Genomic DNA, 22,344 nt, shown 5'->3' on the forward strand with positions numbered 1-22,344 from the left:
AGAGCTGCACCATCGTTTTTGTATCCAGCAACAACACGCTTCTATTGATGAAGCAGCTCATGAACAGCAGATGATGCTGTTCCTAACATGTGAAGAACCATAAGCTGTAAGGCAGGAGGATGTCACCAAATTAGTAAAGAGTTGAACCTGGCTGAGATTAGACATAATCTACTTAATGTATGGCAGGATATACTGTCAGATACTTTGGTCAGTGTTTGATCCTTTTCATTCATTCTTCAACTTTCATTATTCCAGATTCAGAGGGATAACTAAGAAATGGTTTGTGAGAAAGGCATTGAAATATCAAACATTGAAATCTAGAAGTGATCACAGTTACAGGTGTTTTCTTGCAAGCTGCCCAGCCTTGCCTGCTCAGTGATGTGTGAGTTGTGTGCTCAGTTACTAGAATCCATCTACTGGAACTATAAGCAAACTGCAGTTAAATTGGGCATGGCTCAATGACTTATGCAGGTTCCCTCATTTTGCTAAGCTGCTTTTAAAATGCAATTCAAGCCTTAACACAAACTAAAAAGTAGTTTGAATCTTGGAGAGTAATTTATGTTAAGAGTAAATGGAAAGGAGGTAACACTGATAGTATTCTCTACTTATTCATTTAGTCCTTCTTATTAAACCACAGCCAGATACAGTTCTACACTTAAATATTTGAGTTGTATGTCTGAGAGTGTGCTCCTAGCCTTATTTGCTGTCAAGATAATACTGTGGCAGTCTCCGTGGCATTAATCACAGATGACAGTAGTGACTTAGAAACATGCAGCAACTTTTTTGTAAAAGAACTGGTACCAGCTGAATTATATCTTAACTTGGCTCACAAGTCCTTTGTGGGGTTGTCACTCTGCAGGATCACTAGCATATTGTAGAGCATTCCAATGTCTTAAATTGCAAATTCACACAGACAGAAGGGTTGAATGTTTCTTACTCCTATATCTGAAACTCTGTTAAACTTATGTTTCTGAAGTTGGGCTGGAGTCTAGAAGTACTGTTATCTTTTCTGTGGCCATACTGGCTTGCTTTCAGGACAACACAGACAACTGCTTGCAGCTTGTAAATTGATCTTAACATAATCCTGTGGGTTTTCTGTAGCGCCACTTCTGCTTTTGTGTACTGGTCATGGAACATGTCTTCACTCTGAAATTTTTGGAGACTTGCAAAAAATTGTATGAGTCCATGAGATGAAGTCTATTGAGAGCTTTATGTATGGTCTTCTTATGTTGTAATGGATGTTTCTTATAAGAGCGTTCTTCCACCAATGTGTACATCATCTGAAATGATGAAGGGCAGAGTAAAACCTAATGTCAGTTTGCTGTGAACTTGACTTGGTCCTGATTACAAAAATATGAAGCTGACCGGTTCTTACAGTGGCTTAACGGATCTTTGCCAATTAACTTGATACATAGAGACAGACGTTTACAGCTTTAAACAAAGTTTAGTTTATTGAAAACAGTGTTTGTAAAACGAACACTTACATGACTGGAAGTAGAAAATACATTACTATTCACTAAAAAATGGACTGTTCTCTTTCAGTCAAGGTCTGGATGAGACATTTTGAAGGAACTAGCACTGAAGGCAGCTTATGAAGTTAAGTTATAAAAAGAAATAAGGTCCTCAATCTTCCGGAATTCTTAGGAGTTCTGTTTCTGTAGACTTGTAGACAATGACTTAAAGTTCCTAGACTTTATTAACCTCACTGTAATATTCTTCACTGTAATATTGATGCTGATAGTATGTCCCATTTGAGTGGTTTTTTCAAGGTAGGTTTTTTTACCATTTCTTCTGTGATACTGGTTATATTCCTATAACTTAGTCTTTCGCAAAAAGATCTTTTTTGCAGAAGATGAAATAGCCTATATGTCTGAAATGATATGGTGAATTCAGTGTCTACTTTAGAAAAATCCCATTTCTTAAATGTATGCTTGTCAATCATTTTTGGTTGTCCTCTGTAAATGCCTGAATGTGTTATTTGCTGTTTGGACTTCTAATTTGGAAGAGTATGATTAGTCTGTGCTTAGCTTTTGTATTAGACCATGAAACTAGTTTTATACCTTAGTGGTGTGTATTAATTTTAAGATCTATTATTAGTCAGGTGTAAATGTTACGGGGTTTTTTGTTTTGTTTTTTCTTTTTGTTTGATATGTCTGTAAGGAGGGTCATTTATGACAGTTTTGGGTTTTTTCTTCCAAGATTTAGCATTGATAGGATTCAATTAGTGGGGCTGCTTTCCTTACATTACTTTTACCTGTTAATGAGAACTTTGACACAACAGCTCTTCTTGCTCCTTAAAATGAACCAGTACATTTCATAGAACTCATTCAGTCTTCCTTGATTAGTACATTCTGAAAAGGTTTTGAGGGCTCCACTGGTTGTAGACTTCGTCTTGACTTTGTTGTGTTACCTCCTTTCCATTTGCTCTTTGATACTGTTAATTATCTATTTTGTTTGACCTTCAGACATTGCAGGAATGTTTAAGAATTACAGATAAGATGCAGAATTATCTGGGTACTCTACTAATGTAATTAACAATTGCTTCCAAAAGTTAGCTTGCTCAGCCCTTGCACTGGGTATTCCATAGCGCTGATGGGAAACAGCAGCCAAGGACTCCCTCGTGTGGTGGGTGTCCCAGGCTTTCAAAAGCGTTGTGCTGCATTGTCAAAAGGCTGCTCTTGTTCATGTGAGTAGAAAGTGTGTGTTGAAAGTGGTTGACTGCGGGAAGAAATGCAGCAGTGGAAACTTGTCTAGTATTGATGTTGCTGTCCTTTCAGCACCTGCTAGTCATCTGGTAATAACACCGTTGTATACTAGTGGAGCAGGTTGAGGGGGAAAAAGAAGATACCAGCTGTGTGCTCAAGTGAAGAAGTAGTTTTACAGTACTGGCTCTAGATTCTGTCAGGGAAGGCAAGCTTCTCAGTCATGCATGTAGGAAAATTATCTTTAGCAGCAGCTATGTAGAGAGGGAAATACGGAAATACAAGTTTAGTAGATAGCTGGACAGCAGGAGACATCAGGGCCAGGCTTTATATAGGCCAGAAATTTCTAGGGTCAAACCTGTGCAAATTTCTGCCCAGAAAACATTCAGAGAAGACCTAGTAGAATACCAAGATGCTTTAGTCAGTCATGAAATAAAACCACAATATTAATCAGCTGCTGTCTAATCATGGTGTTAGGCAGAAAGCAATATCCATTCTTCTCAGGAGCTATAAAATATTGCAGGACTACTGAAAAGGCAGCATTTAAGTTCACTGTGCATTTGTGAGGGACTTGACCTCTCTTGAAACAGCTTATTTAACTACTGTCAGGTTAAAAGTCATATTCATCTACCTTTCAAGTCTTTTAATGTATAGTTATTGAACACTTCGATGCAAAATGATAGTTCAATAGCTGAACTCTTAGAAACATAAAATAATTTGTATTGTAAGGGAACTTAAAAGATCATCTAGTTCTAACCCTCCTTCCTCAGACAGGGACACTTTTCCCTAGAACAGGTTATTCAAAGCCCCATCAAGACTGGCCTTGAACTTCTCTAGGGATGGGCCATCCACAGATTCTCTGGGCAACCTGTTCCAGTATCTAACCACACTCGAGTAAAGAATTTCTTCCTTATACCTGATCTAAACCTGCCCTTTTCCAGTTTAAAGCCATTCCCCCTTTTCCTATCACTATGTGCCCTTGTAAAATGTCACTTTCCAGCTCTCTTTTAGGCTCCTTTTAGGTACTGGAAGGTGCTATGCGGTCTCCTGGGAGCCTTCTCTTCTCCAGGCAGAACAAAACCAGTTTTTTTAGGCAGTCCTCAGAGGAGAGGTGCTGCAGAATCTCACCCCTCGCCCTACTGGCCAGACTGCTTTGGATGCAGCCCATGACATGTTTGGCTCTCTGGACTGTGGATGCTCATGGCTGGGTCATGTCCAGCCTCTCATCCACCCGCACCCCCAAGGCCTTCTCACAGGCCTGTATGTACTCCATTCTTGGCCCACCCTGTGTTTGTCCTTGGGATTGCCCCGACCCAGGTGCAGGACCTTGCACTTGGCCTTGTTGAACTCCATGAGTTCTCACAGATGCATGCACCTTTCAAGCTGTCCAGATCCCTCTGGATGGCATCCCTTCCCTCAAGCGTATTGATGATACCACGCAGCTCAGTGTTGTCAGCAAACTTGCTGAGGGTGTCCTTGATCCCATTGTCCATGTTGGTGACAGAGTGTAACAGTGCCAGTCCCAGTACTGACCCCATAGGAACACTACTTGCCACTTGTACCTGGTGTCCACTTGGACATTGAGCCATTGAATACAACTCTGAGTGTGAACGTCCAGCCAAATTCCTTAGCCACCATCGAATCCATGTTTCTCCAGCTTACAGACAAGAACATAGTGTGGGAGAGTATCAAATGCTTTGCTCAACTCCAGGTAGATGGCATCAGTCACTCTTCCCTCATCCACTATCACTTCAACCCTGTTGTAGAAGGCCACCAAATCTGTCTGGTACAATTTGCCCTTAGTGAAACCATGGTGGCTGTCGTCACCTCTCTGCTTTCCATTTGCCTTTCCATAATTTCCAGGAGGATCTGCGTCGTGATCTCACACACAGAGGTGAGACTGACAAGCCTATAGTTCCCCTACTTTTTTAATCTTTATTTTGCTTTTTGAAAATGGAGGTTATGTTTCCACTTTTCCAGTCAGTGGGAACTTCCATCAGACTGCCACAGCTTCTCGAGTATGATGGATAGTGGTTTGGCCATTTCCTCTGCTGGTTCCCTTAGGAACCCATGGGTGTATCTCACCAGGGCCTGTGGACTTGTGCACACCTTCAGGTTCCTTAGATGATTTCAAACCTGATGCTTTTTTACTGTAGGTGGTTCTTCATTGTCCCAGTCTGTGTCTTCGCCTTCTACAACTTGGGCAGCGTGGCTGGAGCACTTGCTGGTGAAGACTGTGGGGAAAAAAAGTTGTTCAGTACCCCTCAGACTTTTCTATATCCCTGGAAACCAGGTCATCTTTCTGTGGCAGGGAGGGCCCACATTTTCCCTAACCTTTTCTTTCACCAAGGTACCTATGTAGACGCTTTTCTTGTTCGCCTTGACATCCCTGGCCAGATATAATTCTTTAGCTTTCTGAGAGGCCTCCATCCTGCTTTAAGGAATGTTGCTGCTACTTTTAAAAGCAAAACATTAAAAATGGATAAGTGCCACCTCTATCACATCTACTTTACATGACCTCCTTTCTCTGTGGATAGCATCTATTTGTTCTGAATATTGGATAGCACAGGATTTTCTTCAGGCTTTTATAGCTGAATGAATTACTTATTTGTAGTTTATAGGAAACACGAAACAGCTTGTGTAGCATGCAACTAGTTTATTTGTGGTTCTTCTCTGATAAGTACTGTGAATTAGCCTGTGTATTTTTAAAGCTAAAAAAAAATGGCATCTTTCAAGGCACAATAGTAAATGCAGGAGCACTGTGACCATAGCTATGACTTCCTACTTACTTATTTCTTTTTCAACTTGAAACTTCTTTGTTCTTCAGGTGATGAGTGCCTATGAAGTCGGTCTGCTTTCCTTTCCTAAATACTGAATCAGTGTGTTCATTACTTGTTTTTTAATGGTAAATTACTTCATTTATGCTTTTCCAGTGTACACTTGGATCTCCAATCAGACTCTTGTGCAGTCTTTTCAAAGACTGATTAGAATTAAATTGTTTGAAATTACTTTTTGCCTTTCCCCTCTCAAAATCCATTCCATGTATTGACTGTAGTGCCAAAAAGCAACTTGGCACTATCTAATAAATTACTGTTTAATTTGGATCATCATACGTGAGCAATCAAGTCATATTTATGAAGCTTAAAAATGTGAAATAAAAATTGAACAGTTTCCCCTATTAAACTAAGTAGCATAGAGCTTTCTGCAACTGTAGGCCATAGAGGCTGAACATCTGTCAGTCACTAATAGTGGATATAGCATGTCTAGGTTCAAAGAGATGCCTAACTGAAAAGACTTTTTGCTACCTGTGGTTGCATTTGACTTTGTTACTAGTGTCAGTTACATGAACCACAAAATGTAATTAATAGTGAACTTCCAATGCAAACTTGCAAATCATAGCTTTTATTCTAACTCCATTGCTGTCTTACAGGCTTGTGAGATGCACTAGTTCTACTATGTGGCTTTTGGTTTTTCAGATTTTTTTGAAGAAAAATTCAAGTCAAACTGCTTTTCCCCCCGTCTATTTCCTCATTCCTTCCAGATCATTTCATCAATTTTACTTTTCCTACTTCAGGTGACTTTTTCTTTTACCAATCATTTAACTAACTGTTGGGGTTTTTCTGCACCATGTTCTATAATAGTCATCGTGTCTAAAGCATAAAATCTAGAAGGAGATTTACAGAAACAACTTCAAACAGGTTTGAGAAGTAGCCACAAGAACTATCCAGGAGATGAGGCTCAACTTATAGTTAAATAAGAAATTCTTGACACTCCTTTATTTAGGACAAGCTAAATTTAATACTACTTGTAGATCTGAGTTTTGAGATAGAGAGCTGAAGACACAGTGTCTTGTCTGTGTTGAGGCAGAGTAGGCCTCAATTTTGAAGAACCTCAAAAAGCAAAACTGGATATTCAATTGGATAAACACATAATATCAGACAGAGCACCAGGACAGCTAACCTGGAGAGGTGTAAGTGTTTTTTCAGACAATGTCATTAAGCGCAAATTGGAAACACAAAGCTGAGGCAAGAGCGGACTGGAGCTGACCCTGTCTTAAAGTAGTAGGAGACTAAGCAGCTTTTTGATACACAGTTAAATCTGGAGATTTTTTAACTTGTGGATAGCTATAGATTTACTTTCATTCTTCCATCACCTTTTTGTGTACTCAGACACAGTAATCTATTTTTAAGTATGGTACTAAGAGACAAATGTGTGTTCTGCAGTACATTGCTCTCTTGGCAAGTGGTGTTTGGTGTAGAAGAGGCACAGATGGAAGAGTCCAGTTCTGTCATTGTTTAGGTCAGTCCCTCTGGCAGTACAAACTAGTCATAACATTTATTAAATAATGAAGTTCATCTTGGATAGCCTAAGTGGTGGCTGATTTGGTTTAAGTCTAGCTTCTCCTTGTTTTGTCTTGAAAGCAAATGTTTAGACAATGAAGAATGAGGAAAAGCTTCACAAAAGGAGAACTGGTTTGAGTTATCCTAGCCAGTTGCCTCTAATTTTATTTGAGTAAAATTTGTGCACAATGGGTGTGGTGGTCTCTGTGTCTGAAATCCACAGTAGGGTGAGACTTCTCTCTGGCTTGTATAGCCATAGTGATACTTGAATTTTAGACTGAAGTTGTTTTTACGTGGAACTTAGAAACTCAGTTCTTCCTTGTAACCTGCTTGGTACTTTCCCACCACCTGTCAGACATAGCTTGGAATAGTTGACATACTGATGGCATGTTTGAAGTAGCTGCTTCTACTGCATTTTATTACATGCTTGTCTGAATTTTCTGGAACTCGGCCATCTGTGTATGAACTGACAAACCTCTTAGCAAGTGGTTAATATAAGCAGGAAGATTTAAGAGTGGTTCCTCAAACATTCGATTCCAGAAATCAGGTTCAATTTACAATTATTTGCATTGCTTGTTCAAAGTCAACATTTATCTTTCTTGAGTGCTGTGGAGAAGGTGATTTTTGACTCTCAGTTATTGATAATGTGTAATTAAACCACTAATCTTCAAGCATAATTTTAATGTCTAAGAAGTTCTGCGTTTTCTTAATCTTTCTAAATAAATAAGGACTTTAGAGAACGCTTCTGAATTTTAGATGATAACCTAAATAAAACAGAAGTAAATAGAATCTCATTCATACATTCACTAAGGGTGAAAAGGACTTCTGGAGATAATCTAGTCATTCCTGTTTCTCAAGCAGATTCTTCTTCAGCAGGTTGCTCAGGACCAGTCAGACTCTTGAGTATCTCTAGGAATGGAAACATCACAACCCCTCTGGTTGCCTGTTTCAGTGTTCTACCATTCTCATGGTGAAAGCTTTTTTTTAATTGTAAAATCATAGAATAAAATTGCACAAATTATTTCAGACTTGTCCTGAGTAAATTACCGGGGCTTTTGGTGCACCTTCCTAGGCTAGTGTCCTAATATTTATCAAGTTTAACTAATAGAGTGTCTCCAGAAGAATGGTCATGAATTGAATCCTTTATAACAGCTGGGTAAGCTCTTTGTCTGCAGCAGTCTGGGTGTTTTTAGTACGAAAAGTGGATCACATCAACAGAGAAGCATAGGAGAAGTAATTTATTTACATAATTTCTTTTTCTGTTCAATCTGGAAAGAGTGAGTATTGTATTGGGAACATCCTGTATGAAATAGCTTTCTTGTTGAGATTTTTAACATCTTTAAAGGTTGTCATTTAAAAGGGTTCCTCAGGAGATTAATAACAAACACCTGAAATCAGTGTTTCTGTATTGGGAGATAACACTGAAATCAGTCATGCACAAAGAGAGCCTCATCTTTTTTGGAGATGATGTTGGGAAGAGTTTCTCCAGACAGTGGGAGTGATGGAGGTGACAGGTATAGAAATTGCTCTACTGTAATCAAACTAATAAGGAAAAAGGCTTCTAGGATTAGAAACTTAGCAATATCTAGGTAGAGCTGTAAATGAGTACAGAAATGCTTTTGGATGTTTCCCTATGGCTTGTTACAGAAATGTGACAAACTGCTGAGGTTGAAGGCATGAAGAACATGGAGTCTAACCTCTGCTCAGGGCAGGGTTCTCTAGGGCAGGTGCTCAGTCTTCTATCCCATTGGGGTTTGGATTCTCTGTTAATGCATGTATTAATTATATATAATTAACCTGCTCATGGCTCCATCTAGGCAATTTGTGTTTGCCTGTGGTGTTTTGAGGAGGAGATGGGAGAAAGTGGAAGTAGCTTTGGGGGGTGGGGTGGTAGTGGTGTCCTCTCACCTGTGGTGCCATAGGAGGCATAATTGGTGCAAAATTATAAATGCCAGGGGTGATGGGCTTGTAAGTAAACCCTCTCATCATTAACTAAGTGCAAAAATTCCTGTTGTTTTTTTGTATTACATGCTGTTAAATGCATACTGTGTACATACCATACAAGAACTTGATACAGCTTGAGTTCTGTTATATCTTTTTTGGGCAATAAATGAATTTGCCATTTGTGCTTTATGTAATGTTGTTTATCCTTTTATATTGTTGTGTATCCAAGCTAATCATTCTAACTAGCATTTTGTGAATTAGATATGTCATATACTTCCCTATGGCCTGTTGACAATTTTTTTTCCTTGTTTTGGTGTCTTAAAAAAACCCAAAAAATCCCAAACAAACAAACAAAAAGCACAAAACAAAAAAAAGGAACAAAAACCCAGAATATGGGAATGTTTCTGGAAAGATTTAGACTAATAAAGGATGTCAGATGTATTCTTGCTAAGTGTATCCTTTCACTGCATTAAAATTTTACACCTATTTGCTTTCTTATGCACTAAAAGTACTCCTAAAGTAGTATGCTAGTTAGGGATAATATACTGTAGGTTTTGAAGTTGTCAAAAGATGACTACTGCTAAAATCAAGTGTTTAATAAGTGCTAAGGCAGAATTAATAGTTAGAAGGGGGCTGTTGTTCAGAGATAAGAACTAATTAAAAATGCTTTATGTTAATCTGTCATCTGAATTGCCAACACTAAATAAACCTGAAAATAATACTGCATCTTCAGCTGATATTTAGCTCTTGATCAGATACTTGTACCTGTTTTAAATATTGGAATAAAATGAGCCTTTAAACTCCTTGTTGCTAAGAAGGCTGTATGTAGTGCAGGAATAACATTTGTAAATTTTTTTGGTTTCTAATTACGTTCAAATTCTGAAATTGAGTGAGTTTCAAATGCACTTCATTTTCCACCACTAGTCCCGAATTTTGTCACTATACTATTTATGTTGAATAAAAAAGTTTAAGAGTGGATTCCTGATGTCACTTAAAACTTGATACTTCTGCACATCCTCTAGTGTCTAAAAGATCATAATATACTTCTGAACCTATTTTGCTGATCAGTTTTTAGGTCTTGCATTAAACTGAATGTAGCAATTTCTGTGTTGAACACAAGAACAGATGAAGCTACCTGAAATCTAGTACTGCTAGTGGAAAAATTTGATGTTGTGACCTTTTGCAATTTTTGTTGTTTGGAGTGGGTACTGTTCTTACGTATAAGCAATGTTTGCTCAGTGTGTGTCTGTAGGTTTTAAATAGTTAGCTATCCATTGTGTGGCATTGCAGTACTAATGATGACTTTATTTGTCTTTTTAATCAGGACAGAGCTTGGGTTACGGCTTTGTGAACTACGCTGATCCCAAGGATGCCGAAAAAGCTATCAATACCCTGAATGGATTGAGACTTCAAACTAAGACTATAAAAGTATGTAGTGTTAAAATAATTTCAAGGAACTGAACTGTTTTGACTTCCTGATTTGTTTTACCTTTACAAGCATTCTGCTAATAACTAGGATTTCATCTATCAAATGGTCTTTTGTAGTCTGTTCAGATTTAGGGTTAGATTAAGTATAGAGTGTGTAGAAAACTTCATTTTCTTAACCCACTTAACACTTTAGATGTACTTGTTTTAACTGAGAATTGTTTAATGCTTTAGTTGAAGAAATGCAGTATTGCATGTTTGAATACCATGTGCTTCCTCATTTTCTCAAAGACGATGTAACTTCCTTATTAGTACTTCAGGTTTATGTTGCTAGTTGTCTTGTAGGCCTAAAGGCAGTATAGGTTCCAACCAGCCCGTTCTTCCTTATTAACAACAGGGTTTGCTAGCTGATCACTTGGATGGCAGCTGCCTTCCAACTAGGAGCATGTTTGAGCCAAGAAATAAAGTTCACCTCTGAAAAGGTTTGTACTTAAAAAGCAGTGCAGAACCACTGAAAGACAACTGAGACAAAAATAAGGTGTCAGTAATTTTGGCCAAAGTGCCTTACCTGTTCTGGATTCATAAAATTTAATAAAGTGGGTTACGCTGTTTGAAACTTAAATACTGCTTTGTAACAAATGGTGACTCATGGCACACAAGTACAATGGATGAAAGACATGGACAGATAGCTTTGCTGCTGGAAGCTCCCTCTGTGTTTCTGGCAGACTTTTTCTTCAGTCTCTCTCATTTTCTGCTTCGGGGGAAAACTGAGTAAAGTAATTTTGTGCTCCAGGACTTTTGAAGCTGTCTTTTGGGTGGTGGTGAGAAAGGGAATCTGTTTGTGTTCCAGTAGTATTGTTTTGCTTGTAATGCCTTGGATTGAGCCAACATGACTCATATGGTCCAGGGTGGTAATCTGGAAGCTCTGTTAACTACATAGTCAAAAAAAAGGAGGTGGTTATAGAAAATCAAGCCAGGTCTCCCAAATCAAAATGTTCCCTTCTGGGGGATTGTGGTAACTTACTTTATGGTCCCCATGTTTGAATTTTTAATCCTCTTTCACCTTGCTAAGTGGTTAATAAAAAAAGGTGAAAATTGAATAGACAGATATGAGTGATAATGTGATGCTTTTTCTTTCCTGCCTTTCCAGGACCAAAAAGTGGAATCGTAGGTTATATACCAATGACCCTTGCAGTGAGACTAAACCTTATGTCTTTGTTTTCAGATACTTGTACATTAGATATCTTTAGCTAAAGCAAAGCTGAAACTCTGGAGTTGTCACAAGCCAAAACAATAGCCTCTTTGCAAAAGTAAAGATACTTTTCTCTAATTAAACAGAGATTATCTTTAAATGCTGATAGTTAATGTTACAAGTAAAATTCTGACTCCAGCTACCCACATTCAGGCCTGTTGAACTTCAGCAGCACCTTTCCATGTTAGTGTGCATGACTTGAATGGAAAAACTTCTTTACTCTCTTTGCCTTTTTTTACTCTTCTTCCTTCTTGGACACTGGGTTTCAGGCCAAGTTTTTGTGACTGGATTTTCCAAGATCACAGAATCACAGGATCTTAGGGGTTGGAATGGACATTAAATGGACCATCTAGTCCCAACCAACCACATTTATCTGTGAAGCAGTAGAAATGGCCAACCTACTGTGAAGCACTTTGTAGTTTACATATTCTTCAAGATCAGCCAGGAGGCAATGGTGAGCAGAGGTTAAGTTGATGTCTGAGGTATTTTCTGCCTCTGGAGGCAACATTTTGGGTGGAGGAAGTCACTTATGAGGTCTCAGTTCCAGGACCTTAGCAGAGGATACTTCCTGTTTATAGACCACAGTGTTCCTGTTTGTCCAGAGTTAAGTCAACTGCAAAAAAACCAAAAAGACCCCAAGCGAACTACAAAAGAAAAACAAACAAAAAACCAACCAACCAAAAAAACTCAAACAACCAAAAAAAACCCCCAACAACAAAAACCCAACTCAGAATCTAATTCTTAACTTTCAGCTAAAAAATGAGTGTAACTGAAATTTTTATATATACCTTCAAATGAAAAATTACTGAATAGGAGTGTTAGTGTATATTTTGGCTTCAAAAGAAAAAAATTAGGTATTTGTTCTCTCTTTACATTTTTGGGATTTCTGTAGGAATGCTTAGTACTTTACCAGATTGATGGTTCAAGTTTGCTTCCCATTAGTGTATAAAACTGGAAGGAACTCTGTTGATTCCATCACAACATGATGTATCCTCACATTGTGATTTAACTGAGTGTGATCCTACTCAGAGGGAACTGACTGTCCTGACCCTGATGTGTGATGCTCTGGATTGGGGATGTGACAGATACCTCTGATCCACAGCTTCTCTGCTAGCCTGCTCTTCATTGGATATATTTTTCTGATCCCTAAGGGCATGCCATTTATTGTTTTCCTGAAGTGAAGTACATTGAAAAATGTGGATTTGCAAAATGCTAGCTTAAAGGTTTGGTTTTGGTTTTTTTTTTTTATACTGATAACAATATAAAATTCTATTACCTCTTACCTTTTTAAAAAAAGATCCTGTGGAATGCTTCATGGAATCCTTTACTGAATTCTTTGCAAAGTATCTTAACCAACTTTCAGGTGTATATCTCCAAATCAAGTCATAGCAATCTTGTCTAACCTGGTGTCAGTTGTATTGTCTTCTGATTTAACTGAAGAGTGAAACATTAGGGTGGGTGTATACACTGATTTTGAAGTCACTTATGGGTGTTTTAGATATGTGAACCCTGCTCAGCTCGGTGGTATGCCTCCATTCTTACATAGTGCCCTCTGTGGCATAATTTATTGTTTATTTGCAATGCATACAGGCTTATGTGTATTGCAGGTAGCCTGTGAAGTTTGGGCTTCATTGAATTATGCAGCTTTAGTTGAAATATATAACTTTAGTGTGAAAACAAGTTGTATCTTATAAAAGCTGAAATATTTTGGGTGGCTTCTCTTTTGGAAGGTAATGCTGCTGACAAGCTCCTTATCTCTGTTCTATTTAAGAGACAGTAAAAATGTTGATTTTTGTTCCTGGAGTGATTTTTCTGCTTACCTGCTTATTTTTCCATGACTTTTCTTTTTATTTGGTTTGTCCTGGAAAGATCAGTTCTTCCCAAATGTGGAAAACTCAGAGGAACAAACAGGTTATGAGGGTCACTGATTTACACACAGGGATAATAAAATTGAGTGCATGTTTTTGTTGTCCTGGCTTTTGCTTGGGAGAGGAGAAATGCTCCATGGCTTCCCCTCCTCTTGATTAGGGGGTTTTTATGAGAAAACTGCTGAAAAAGAAAAGAAAAAAAAATCCAAGTAATTTATTGTGAGATTATCTGAATAAGCGTATCTCTGTGTGGACTAAAAAAAAGCTGCTTAAAAGTCAGATTTAATAAAATTTTCCTTCTCTGAAGTTCTTTGGGTTATTGGAATGTTTACATGGGTAATTATTACCTGTCAGGAGAATAGAAATTTAAGAAATATTTTATCTGAAGAATTAAATCTGTAGGTTTTCTTCCCACTCCTGTATAACTCTGCATGTAATAAAAATAAAAACAGGCTTAATTTGTAACATTCTACCAACTTCCTGCTGGAATGAAGTTTGAAAAATTCTTTGGCTACAAGTACAAGATGTCCTAGTTTGCCATGATCACCTGGTTGACTGCTCTGCTGTAAAAAGTTGAGTCATGAGACGAGCTAGATAGGACTTCAGTAGAAGAGTGAATACTAAGCAGTCAGCTTTGCAAATGCCCAAAAAAGTGCAGTACAGCAAGGGAAGACTTGAAGTGAGGGGTGTGCTTCAAGCTCACTAGTGTTCCTTGAGTCATTGTTGTTAAAACTTGGCATTATGCAATGCAATTTCACTTGGTGCCTTGAATCACTACTTAGATTTACAACATTCATTGTAAAGGAATTATCCTGTAACTTAACTGTTCAGTAGCTGCACCCTTAAGAAATTTTACCAATTATAGTAATCTTGAAAATGCTTTGGACACTTAATGGAAAATAGCAAAATACTAAAAAAAAAGGCAGGTTTGATTTCTGAGTTTAGTGCAGCAGGTAAAAAAGATTTATATTGTTCCTATCTTCACCACTGATGTTTGTAGAGAAAAATTTTGGTAGTGTCACTTCTTTGTAGTAATTTTTTGATTAGGTAATATCCCTGGGTAGCAATGAGTTGTGTAAAAAGTCTATTAAAATACCAGAGGCGAGCTGTGAAGGTGAGAGAAACCCTCCTTACCTTCTAGATATTTTTTTTTTAATTGATTCCTGCCCACCCCTCCACTAATATTAAAGAACATTGATCTAGTAAGGAGTATAAGGGAATCCTGTGTGGAGGTTTAATTTAAAGCTAGTGAGTTTTACTGATGTTGTCAATCAGCAGAGGATGAGAGAGGATCTCTCAGCAGAGCCAGAGCATTTAGTGGTTTTGACAGGGTAATTAATTACCTCAGGACTGTATTCTTAAGGTCAAACTGAACTGCTCTAGCAGACGGAAGAACAATTTTTCTTTGAAGAAAGGTGAAGGTGGTTTTTTTCCTTAAATTTCTACAGGACTTACGTAAATTATAATTTTGCAGTCTTTTAGCTATATTAACAGTTAAAGTTCTGACAGCATTTTCATTCTAATACTACACACTCACACGTCTTTTCACCCCCAGGTAAAATTTGTTCTCTTCACTGAAATTCAGATCTCCTCAGACTTTGAATGTTACTTAACCAGCTTAAGCTGGCTGCTTGTCTTACATGTAGCTGAATAATACTGAGAGGAGGATTCAGTTCTTAATGCATATTGCTGTCACTTCCTGTAAACCACATTATGGCCGCATGGTTGTTTGTTCATTCACACATAGTGTCAGGCCAAACCATGAAATGTGCTATTCTCACCTTCAGCAATCACAGCTTGCTTTCTGTTTGAGCCCAAAGTGCCATATTGCTGCTCATTAGAGTGTCTTTCAAGACTCCATCCCTGTTTCTCTGAGGGAGAGAATCCTTGGACCAGTGCAGCTCACCCTGAGGTTGCTGAGCAGGTTTGCAGCCAGAAAACTTCAGTGGTTCAGTAAGGTCCTTCCTGAGCTGCATAGGGGTTTCCTGACACAGAGGAGATGTTAGAAGGGGCCAGACATACTGTGTAGAGTTGGTGGAGGTCTGCAGCCATTGCTCGAAAGCCAAGTCTTATGCAATTAAAAACAAACAAACAAAGTCAACAAAACAGAGAAAAAAACGCTTGTTACTACTGATATTGATGCTGCATTTTTGTACCCTGCCCTCCCCATGCTATGCAAAGTCCTCTAAAAACGTTGTGGCTTTGTGCATGGATTCAAAATGCTGTAAATGCTAGGCATGGAGATCTGTCCATTGTTTTGAGGGGTTTTGTTTGTTTGTTTGGGTTTTTTAAATTAATTTATTTTGTTTTAAAACCAATATCTGTTTTCTTTATAAGAGGGTCTTTATTATTGTAAATATGGTTGTGCTTACTTTTGAAATTATGGCAGTCTTCAGGCAAATAGACCTCTGTTAGGCTAGCAGCTTTCAAGTTTTTTGTCATATGTTGACTCTTTTGTCTTTAATCCATTAAGTAATAGTTTTTTCATAAAGGTTGTAAGATATTTCAGTGAACTGTAAGTTGCAATGGATGTGTTTTGTGCATTTCTAGATATGCCTGTGGAATACTGCAAGAGATACCCAAGTGTTGTGCTTGCCAGAGACTCTCTCAGTAGTAGCAGCTCCTTAGGTACAACCTGAGGATAATTATCCTCCTTCAGGAGGATAATTGACATCTTGCATTTTAAGACTTTATTCCTGTTTGTATTATTCATGTGGAGGGCTTAATATTATACTGTGTACTCTTGTCCTCCTTGAAAGGTAACTGCTTTTATTTTATTCCTAGTGCGTCTGAAATTCCTGTGCCCTCATTGTTTGGACATGAGTGGGGATCAGAATCATGAATGTAAAGTATGAGGGAAGGTCTTTTGAGACTGTAAGAATGTGAAAATTATGAAATAGAAAATGTTTGGAGACTTGTTCTCCTTTCTTTTCATATATTTTATTTGTACTTAAATTCTAAGTTAAGTATTTCTTATTTTTAGCAAGACAGTGATAGTTATTGACTGCACGTTTTAAAGTGTTCTTCTGTGTTGGTCCTTGTTCTGTGTTCATAGTGCATAATTAGCATCTCGTGTCTTATGTCAGTGAACTTGACCATTGTTTTTCTTTTATCAGAAGCTTATGACCCTGATTTAAAACGGTCACAGTATCTTGAGGTCTTCTGGAAAAACCTCTGCTTCCGTTTCTCTCAGTAGCAGACTTTCCAGCTGGTTTCTGTTCTTAGCACATGCATGCATTTGTTTTGTTCACCAAGTGGCATTTTGGGTGTCAGTTGCTTTAGAACAAGTCTTCTGAAAGCCTTTTGCTGGTGTTCCTCTGTGCTATGAACAGAAACATTTTATGAGGTCTTCCTATTGAGCAGTGTGCTGTCCTTAATTGGTTATATCCAGAGGAAGACTTCTGGTCCTCGTCCTCTCAGATATAGAATACTGGTCTTAAGTCTAAATTTGTCATGTTGGTCCACTCATTCCCTCAGCTGAGTGGCAACAGATGCAGATCCCATGACCCTGGGACTGAGGCCTGGGACTCTGGCATGGGTTGTAGCTGTCAGAGCTGGAACACTTTGAGATGTGGGCTAAAATAGAGAAACCTCTTCTGATAGTAATGCTGAAAGGCTGTTGCTTCAGTGTCTTATTTTTTTCAGTGCATTCCCTATTGCACAGCAGGCTGTAAAAGCAGGACCTTTATGGGATATGGTTGTATTTAATCTAAACTTGTAAATGAAGCTCTGTTGAGGTTTAGTTCCACAGGGTTGCCTTTAGTGAGGGAAGTCTGGAATTCCAATTTGCTCTGTCCACAGAAATGTGCTACTGCAGGCCTCCACCATGAACTCAGCACAGCATATACGTGTTCAACAAGGTAGTCTTGTGTACTGGGAAAGGTGGCCTTGAAGCTTTGGAGTGGAACAGTGTTTATTTGAGGGGAGACAGGAAGTAAACTTGATGAATATACAGCAATGTACTCTCCTGTTTCAGGAAAAAAGCTGTCACTGGCCAGTGACAACCTGAGACATCATCTCTGAGGTGTGATGCAGCATCTTCTTGCTAGAAATCAAATTAAGAAGAGTTCTTGAGTTGTGGTATCTCATACAAATTTAAGTGCAAATGAAGATCACATGCCTGGCACAATGGCCTCTGAGAACATTGCTGTGAGAAAAAGCAGTATCTCCTTGTTTCTATTGTGCTTGCCAAGGAGGCATACGTGTTCCTAAAGTATTCCTTTTCTCAGTATAAATCTGTCTTCTTTGTAAGTAGGTTTAACCCATTTTCATCTGCACATACTGGATGGTAGTTTTTTGTTGGAGTTTCTTTTTCCACAGAAACATGTATTTTAAAATAACTGGACACTACTCTGAAGGGCAAGTAGTGTTTTAAGCAAAAAGATTGCATTTGAAGCTCGTGAATGTAAATATTTAGTGAAATACTGATTTTAGCATTTAAAGATTTCAGATTTAAAGACCTGGGTGAATACATTAAATAGAGGTGTTTAGGAATAAATTATATTAAATTCTCAAGTTTTTTGAGGGAATGCTAATACTTTGTTCTCTATTAATAATAAGATAAAACAGCTCAAAGCACAGTACCTGAGGTATCTGTATGCAGTAGCAAATAGTAAGAAGCTGCAACACTCACTTGCAGGGGACTGTATCTCTTCATTATTTTTGGTAACTTCTTTGTTTAACCTGCTAACTTGCACAGTTTTCACTTGAAAACTGTAAATCTGTTCATCTTGATGTTAGGAAATTAAATATTAAAGCAGTGAAAATACTTGGATTTGGTGGTGTGTAATGTTTGCATTTCTAGAAACAAGTGTCTTTCCTAGTAACTGCAGTGTAAAATTTCAGTAAAACTGTTTCTAAATTGGTATCTCCAGGGTAGTGCTCTTCAGTGTTGTACAGTGTGTATCATCATTCAGTATTTAAAACTGCTGGCTTTCAGGTGGTTTATAGGCTTGCCTTGTAGTTCGGTGGTTTTGACATTGCATAACTGTCATGTTCACCTGTTGAATTAGCTGTGGAATTAAAATAAAATCTTGGTACGGCTGTTAATTTAGTCCATATAAAAACTGTTTAAACAGACTAAATCTAGAACTATCAGCAAGTAATTTCTGAGTGAGCAGACTGACAGGATATAGGTAGGGAGATGAGTCTGGAGAGTCTCTACTTTAAATGAGTATCACTAGTGAAATAACTGGACTTTGACATCAAAAATGAGGAGGGATATGTCCCATGTATATCACATAATCTAGGCAAGGTTCTTTTGCATGGGAATTAGTTATACCAGTAGTATTTTGTGGTGTCCTTGTTTTTCTCTAGTGGTACTGACTTGCAGGAGTCACAGATTACTAGTAATGTTTTTCCAAGGAAAACCCAACTTAAATTACATTGGGTTTCTGAAGTTACGTGTTTCTTTCAGATTTCTTGCCTGCCCAGTAGTTCTGGTGTTTAGCAAGATGGTTAAATACAGTGTTCAGATGTTGGTGATGAACCACTGGTTTTGGTTTAATACGCATTATTCCTATTACTAATGTGCCCAAATTCAATGTGTCAGGAGTAGTCACTGGGATGCTTTCCATGTAGGGTAATCAGTGATCAGCATAATGTTCTTAGACATGAAAAATAGCTTGTAAACATGCTTCAAGAACTTGAAGGTAATGACACTGAAACTGGATATGTAAGAGTAGTGTATCCTGCTTAGAATATTGCTTTCATTTATTTGCACTCTCGAAATTGTGTAGGCCTTGCCTCCTATGTCAAATTATTTGAAATGTCTTTTACCAGCCAGGGCATGGGCAATACTGCATCAGCTGTCACCATGAAAGAACTCATACTCACTTACCAGAGGAAAGTGAGAGAGTTTTGCAGAAACTGCTTTATATCTTGACAGATGCCAGTTCTGTATCATAAGGTAAACTTGCAGTAAGTTAGCAAGTATTTTTTGTAGATTTCTTCTCTTTTTGATAGACTCTGAGTTTATATTCTTAATATGTGGCAGCATGTGTCCAGCAGTGTGAATTCCCCTTTGAAAGACAGTGTCTCTATTTTGAATTCCTCTTGGAATGACTAGGAAGAAAATGACGGTGTTGCTGGTTTCATACAAAAAGCTGACTGGGAATCCCCTGTCCTGTCCTCTCTTACATCCTGTCTTTGTGTGAAGTCCATGTCTAAAAATTTCCTGAAGATTTATTGTGTGTTGCTGGAGAATCACAGAATGTCTGAGGTTGAAGGCATCTCTGAGAGCATGTACACCCATAAGCAGGTTGCTTAGGCCTGTGTCCACATGGATTTTGAATGCCTTCAGAGTTAGGCTCCACAATCTGAGTTACTTCTTCCAATGCTTGATCACCCTTTATTTACCATGAAAATGTGTTTCCTTGTAGAATGAAATCTATAAAAAATTTCCAAATGAAATTTTTTTGCATTTCAGTTTGTGCCCATTGACTCTTGTTTTGTCACTTGATACTGTTTCTTTCATCAGATTTTTATGGCTAAGATGTTATCTCCAGACTGAGCAATGCCAACTCTCAGCCTTCCCTTGCATCAGAGGTGCTCCAGTCCCATAATCACTTCTGCTACCACTTACTGGATTCACTCAGGTTGGAAATACCTTACTGCAGTGGAGAGCCCAGAGCTGGAGATAAGACACTTGCAGAGGACTAACAGTGCTGCCTAGATAGGAAGAATCACCGCCCTTCACCTGTTGGTGAAGCTACTAATTCAGCCTAGGCGACTGTCAGCTAGGGTACATTCTCTTGGCTTATCATCAACTTTATGTCTATCAGGGCTCCAAAGTTCTCTGACAAGCTGCTTTCCAGCCAGTCAGCTCCCAGCATGTTCTGGTACATGAGATTTTTCTCTCCAGTGGGAGGATTCTGATTTTCTTGTTGAATGTCTTTGAGTTTCCTGCTTGCCCGATTCTCCAGTCTGCTGAAGTTCCTCAGGATGGCAGCACAATGCTCCAGCCTGTCAGCCACTCCTCAAAGCTTTACATCGTCACTTGAGGCGTTGCATTGCCCCATCATCTAGTGCAGATGTTGGATTCAGTGTTGATGGAGGCCAGGGACTAGCTTCCAACTGAACGTCATGCCACTGACTGTGACCCATTGATTCTGGTAGTTCAGCCAGTTTTCAGTCTTACCGCTTTTCCCCTTAACTAGTATGTGTTTAAGCACACAGAAGTATAAAAATATTATTCGCACGTGCTGGCTCGACGAGAAGCCCAGAGGTGTAGCCATGCAGCCTCTGATTTACAGCAGCACACACAAAAGGATCAGAGGGGAGACGCTCCTTACCCCAGGGAGCCGTCCCTTGAGCAGAGCGTGAGAGCACACAGGCAGAAGAGAAGAAGCAGAGAGAGGGGACTCTCCATACAAGTGCCACGCAGAAGGTTTATTTCAGGTGAAATGATGGGGGGGGAAGACGAAGAGCCAAAGATCTGAGGGTGTCCAGGGATTTTATAGTGGGGATAGGAAAGGCAGGGATCAGGGATACAGCCAGTGGGATACTTGACAGGACACAGGGTTGAGTGCAAGGGAACCAATGGAAATAACACAAAGGAGGGAATTAGGGAAGGAACCAATGGGGTGTCGAGTACAACAGAACTTTCTAGAATTAATATGTATTAACTTAGGGGAAATGAATATTAACAAACTTACACATAAAACAGGGAGGGGAAAACATGAACCTATCACATAAAAATATGTAAAATGCAGAGCCGGAGGGTTGTGGGCTCTCACCCTAACCAAGGAGTGAGGCATAATGCTTCGGTGCCTGACCACCACAGCTTGGTGTCTCTTGGATCTTCAGGGGTCAGGGTGGCTGCAGCCACTTGCACTGCTACACAGAAGTGTGTACTTAATGTGCATCTGGTGAGGATAATACAGGAGAGCATCAGGTCTGAACAGCTGATTTAAATAACATCCAGTGTTCTTCTCTTGTTCACCAGTGCAATCATGTCATTCTAGAAGGATCTAGTTAAGATGGTCAGACATGGTTTTGTCTTTAAATCCATGCTGACTGCATTCAGTCCCCTCTGTCATTCATGTGACTGAAGGAGACTTCCATGGTTAGTTCCTCAGTCACCTTTCCAGGGACTGAGCTGTGTGACTAACCTGTATCTATCCAGAGGGCAAGAGAGTTTCTTGCCACTAAGGTGGATGGTACTTGCTTCTTTCCACTACTCAGAAACAAGCACTGTTCCCTACGACCTTTCAAAGTGTATTGGGTCTGGCTGAGCTGGAGCTCATTTCCCTGTAACAGCCCCCACAGCACTGCTGCACTTTGCAGGGATAGTTGGAAAGGTGTTGATAGCACACCAGTGTTTTGGCTGTTGCTCAGCAGCACCAGCACAGCATCAGCGCTGTCTCTCCAACATTCCTGCCTCCATCAAGGGGCAGGGGGTGGGCAAGGTCCAGGGAGAGGTTACAACCAGGCCAGCTGACCCAAACTGACCAAAGCAATATTCCATGGCATATGATGTCAGCTCAGATATAAAAGCTGAGGGAGGGAAGGAGGAGGAGCAGGGGCACTGGTCATTTTACAGTGTTTGCCTTCCAGAGCAGCCGCTCCACCCGCTGAAGCCCTGCTTCCCGGGAAGTGGCTGAGTATCACTCACCAATGGGAAGCAGAGATTAAATTTTTTTTTTTTTCCATTTTCTTATGTGCATGCAAACTTTTGCTTTTTTTAATTGCTTTAGTAAACTGCCTTATCTCAACTTCGAATCTTACATTTCTCTTCCCTGTCCTGCTGGCAAAGGGACTGATTGAACAGCTTGGTGGGCACCTAGTGCCCAGCCAGGGTCAATCCACTACAC

The 22,344-nt window shown here is 39.1% G+C and overlaps 1 protein-coding gene across 4 annotated transcripts in view; it reads left to right on the forward strand.

Annotated features, from left to right (window-relative positions):
• Nucleotides 1-22,344, forward strand: part of ELAVL2 (ELAV like RNA binding protein 2) — a gene marked incomplete at its 3' end in the record, with an annotated part of 49,154 nt that overhangs the window by 14,470 nt on the left and 12,340 nt on the right. For all 4 annotated transcript variants that reach the window (XM_082300906.1, XM_082300909.1, XM_082300907.1 and 1 more), the window contains one exon: nt 10,311-10,414. In XM_082300906.1, the coding sequence (XP_082157032.1) occupies nt 10,311-10,414 (104 nt within the window). The remainder of the gene's footprint in view (nt 1-10,310; nt 10,415-22,344) is intronic.

This window comes from Coloeus monedula (assembly GCF_965178545.1).
Source record: "Coloeus monedula genome assembly, chromosome: Z".
Lineage (NCBI taxonomy): Eukaryota > Metazoa > Chordata > Aves > Passeriformes > Corvidae > Coloeus > Coloeus monedula.